The following is a 4,112-nucleotide window of genomic DNA, read 5'->3' on the forward strand; positions in this document are numbered from 1 at the left end:
GTTTTATTTATTATTTTTTTTTTTTTTTTGATTTTTTGTGTTTTTATTTTATTTATTATTTTTTTTCTTTTTTTTAATTTTTTTTTTTTTATTTTTATTTATTTCTTTTTATTTTTTTTTGATGTTGATAAAGATGAAAGTGATCCAAAACCATATACTAAATCACACACACACGTACTGGTGGCACACACACGTATTGGGACACGACTGTACAAGACACAATGTCCCACTCCTTGTAGAACAACTCCTTTTATACCCAGTTCAGGATCTGGAGGGAATTTTTTTTCCTTTTTTCCTTTTTTCCCGATTTTAGTGTTTTTTAATTTTTTTTTTTTTTTTTTATTTTTTTTTTTTTATTTTTTTTATTTATTTTTTTTTTTTATTTTTTTTTTTTTAATTTTTTTTTTTTTTTTGAGGTTAGAGTGGTTGACCTGGATGACCTTGAGGTAGGTCTGGTTGACCTAGATGACCTTGAGGTGGGTGTGGTTGACCTGGATGACCTTGAGGTAGGTGTGGTTGACCTAGATGACCTTGAGGTAGGTGTGGTTGACCTAGATGACCTTGAGGTTAGGGTGGTTGACCTGGATGACCTTGAGGTGGGTGTGGTTGACCTGGATGACCTTGAGGTGGTGTGGTTGACCTAGATGACCTTGAGGTGGTGTGGTTGACCTGGATGACCTTGAGGTAGGTGGTGGTTGACCTGGATGACCTTGAGGTTGGGGGTGGTTGACCTGGGGTGACCTTGAAATTTGGCGGTTCTGGTGCACTCGTGCACCAGAACGCCAAATTTTATACTACTGACCACTGTCTATTATTACTGTTTTGGTCGGGTCAGAGTGTAAGAGCAAAAGCTATTCATCGTGGGAGTGGCTTACCTAGGCCAATGACAGACGTTTATCTTGTCAGGTCATCCAACAACACTTGATAAACACCAACACCAAAGATAATAAGATAGCCCATGGTATATATAGATCGTTTATATACAAAATTTCAAGTCGATTTTTTTCAACTCAAGCCGATAACAATTGACTACTGTCTATTATTACTGTTTTGGCCGGGTGAAACAAAAAAAAAAAAAACAAAAAAACGACACAGTATGAGAGATTAGGTAAGCTTCACTAGCATCGGTTAATCACACTAGCTTCACAAAAAAGAACTAAGTAGACTATTGAGTTAACAGTGAAATTTGAAACATAAACGACCTATACCATGGATAGTGTAGATCTTCTTGTGCTATCTTTTCTCAATGGTAATCCTTTTCGAATTCTAACGAATATATTATTTATATATCTATGATGAACTAGGCATTATTGCCTTTAAATAAATGGATAAATCGATATCAAGCTAGACTTACCCGTTGATGGTAGAAGCCAGAAAGACCAGATAGGGTCCAAGCATTTTTCTGACATAGGGCAGAGGTATAGCAGCTGCCTCATCAATAACCAATAACTCAGCCTGACTTAGATGATGGGCGTCTGTAGGATGAATATACTAAACAAACGAGATACAATAATAACATTTATTTATGTAACAAACCACAACTGTTAAAACATTGGTAGATGTTTTAGTAATACTAAGGCAATGCTTGTGTTATTTTTTCTTTCAAATTTAGGTGATAGGCTACACAGTTGATTTTCAACTAATAAATGTCTTTCTGAGAACTAAAATCGAATCGGACACAACAATCCAGTGTGATATGCTTAGCAGTCTCTTCAGACTCATTGGTCCTCGTGACCTACGTGAGCTCAAAGTTCATCTCAATGAAACTTATGAATGAAATATAGGTCTATCAAAAAGTAATAAAATTTCAAATTATTGAATTCTTTGACTTACATGGGATAATAGAAGACCACCAATTTGGAATAAAAAAAAATAAATGTACTGATGATGCTCTAATCCATTTCTCGAAATCTGTGGCAGATTTGTTAAATAAAGGAAAGAAAACACTTGCGGTTTTCCTTGATCTAGCCAAGGCTTTCGATACTGTGGCTCACAACCAACTACTAGATAAACTGGATCGAGCAGGCATCAGAGGTACAACTCTGAGATTGTTCCAGAGCTACCTTGCACATAGATCAAAAAATCTTACAGTAGATGACTGTGTGAGTGATCTGCCTCTCTCCGGTTATGGTCTCCCTCAGGGAACAGTCTTATCACCAATCTTATTCCTTCTTTATGTAAATGAGATACTCCGATTAGACCTGAATGGAGGTGTGGTATTCTCATTTGCTGACGATACTGTGCTGTTGTTTGGAGAGAGCACCTGGCAGAGTCTATGGAGCCGCATCTAGAGGCATCTCCACTCTGAAGAAATGGTTGGATGTTAACTCCCTAAGCTAAACTATTAAAAAAACAAAATATATCGCCTCTTATTCACTTTGAAGATTGAATTTTCATGGAGTTCTAATTTTAATGATGAAATTCTGTGACAAATTACCTGAATGGTTTGCCGATGATCCTTGAAAATGTTGACTCTAACCAAAGCTTTGTTGTACTCTGGATTGGTTGACTGCACAAGGCTGTAATCCAAGTGCTCCTGATACGCCAATGCGTCAAATCCTTCAAAACAAAATAATATTTAAACGATTACGAAATTATATGGATCTTGGCCCTAAGGAATATACTTGGTATAAAGCTTCGCTCACCTTTGAAGACAGAATTATAAATTACAGAATTTAAAATACTTTAAAATAGATTCTTGGTCACTTTTCAGTAATTAATTACGACATTGATATCTGATTTTTATGATTAAATGCTATTAGCTTCTACTCACAGCTTTCAATTATAGAAATGAGACTGCTATGTCGTAATTAAGTATTGAAAAGTGATCATTCTCGAGCAATTCGTAATGGAAAGTGAAATTGAAGAGTAATATTCTTGGTGTAGATAGATAACTACCTTTATTTTTACACTTTAAAACATTACAAGTGATGTGGGCGAAGTTGAGGCAATAAGAGCCTTCTCTTCCACTTAATCCACAATCAATAAGTGAATATTTATTTAATTTGTTGACAATTACAAATAATTATATTAATTAGACAATAACGTGATTGGGAGAAGACAACAGGTACAACTGTCTTTCTCCCAAATTTTGATGAATGAAAGTATTACTATTGAATGAAAAAGACTAAGAAATTGTCAAAAAACTACTGATTTTTTGATAATTAAAAGACCGGTTTCGGTATTACACCATTGTCAATCCTATAAACAGTAGTTTATCAGAGATTGACAATGGTGTAATAACCGAAACAAACTAAACAGTTTAGTTTATCAGAGATTGACAATGGTGTAATAACCGAAACCGGTCTTTCTAATTATCAATAAATCAGTGGTTTTTTTGACAATTTCTTAGTCTTTTTCATCAATACGAATAATTAGCACAATATCAACTTCTCAACTACACAAAAAGTGAAAGTATTACTGTTCACCAATTATTTCAAATATCCAATGCAAGCTATAAAAATAGAACTGAATGAAATCTTTCATCTTTGAATAAAAGTGTGATGAATTTTCCATTATTTACGACTACAGCTTTGCTGACCTTTGAAGACAAACTCGAAGAACGTTTTGAGGTTCTCCGGGGAGGGCGAGGTGACGAAAATATTGGAATAACTGAATCCTACGGCAGCGGCGACGGCCAGACCAAGCGCCGCCGACTTGCCACGTCCTCTGGCGGCCGTCAGGCTAACTGTTGATCGCAGAGTCTTCTCCGAAATCGCCTCCACGAATTTCAGCAACGCTTTCGCCTGTGTATCAGGCCAGATCATTCAAAAACATGTTCAACAAAATACACCTTCAAATAAATATGAATTGTGTTTTTCTTCTCTCATGTATATGTAATTGTTTTATGAACATTTTATTTTTGCTCGTGTATTTATGTGTATGAGTAAATTATTGTTTGTTTTCTTTTTGGCAATAAATGAATTTGATTTGAAGATGTGATCACATTGAATGCGTATATGTGGAAGTGCACGTCGAGTCATCCATGAGCCGTAAAACAAAATTTGAAAAGTTTCATTGAAACACGTTGTGACTTGCATGTAGCTGCTCAACTGAACGCAACCAGCAAGTGCAAGCGTTTAGTGTGAGTGATCCTATTGCTCTTTCCAGAT

General features: G+C 35.4%; 1 protein-coding gene across 1 annotated transcript; it reads right to left on the bottom strand.

The window, feature by feature from the left end:
- Nucleotides 1-1,354: 1,354 nt before the first annotated feature.
- Nucleotides 1,355-3,746, bottom strand: LOC120355361 (RNA cytidine acetyltransferase-like; the record flags this gene model as incomplete). The annotated part of the gene is made up of 3 exons (XM_039443716.1): nucleotides 1,355-1,491; nucleotides 2,438-2,559; nucleotides 3,542-3,746. Coding segments are annotated over 3 exons (464 nt in total), but the record flags the coding sequence as incomplete, so codon positions are not given.
- Between the last annotated feature and the right edge of the window lie 366 nt (nucleotides 3,747-4,112).

The sequence above is a fragment of the Nilaparvata lugens genome, unplaced genomic scaffold, assembly GCF_014356525.2.
Source record: "Nilaparvata lugens isolate BPH unplaced genomic scaffold, ASM1435652v1 scaffold10530, whole genome shotgun sequence".
Taxonomy (NCBI): Eukaryota; Metazoa; Arthropoda; class Insecta; order Hemiptera; family Delphacidae; genus Nilaparvata; species Nilaparvata lugens.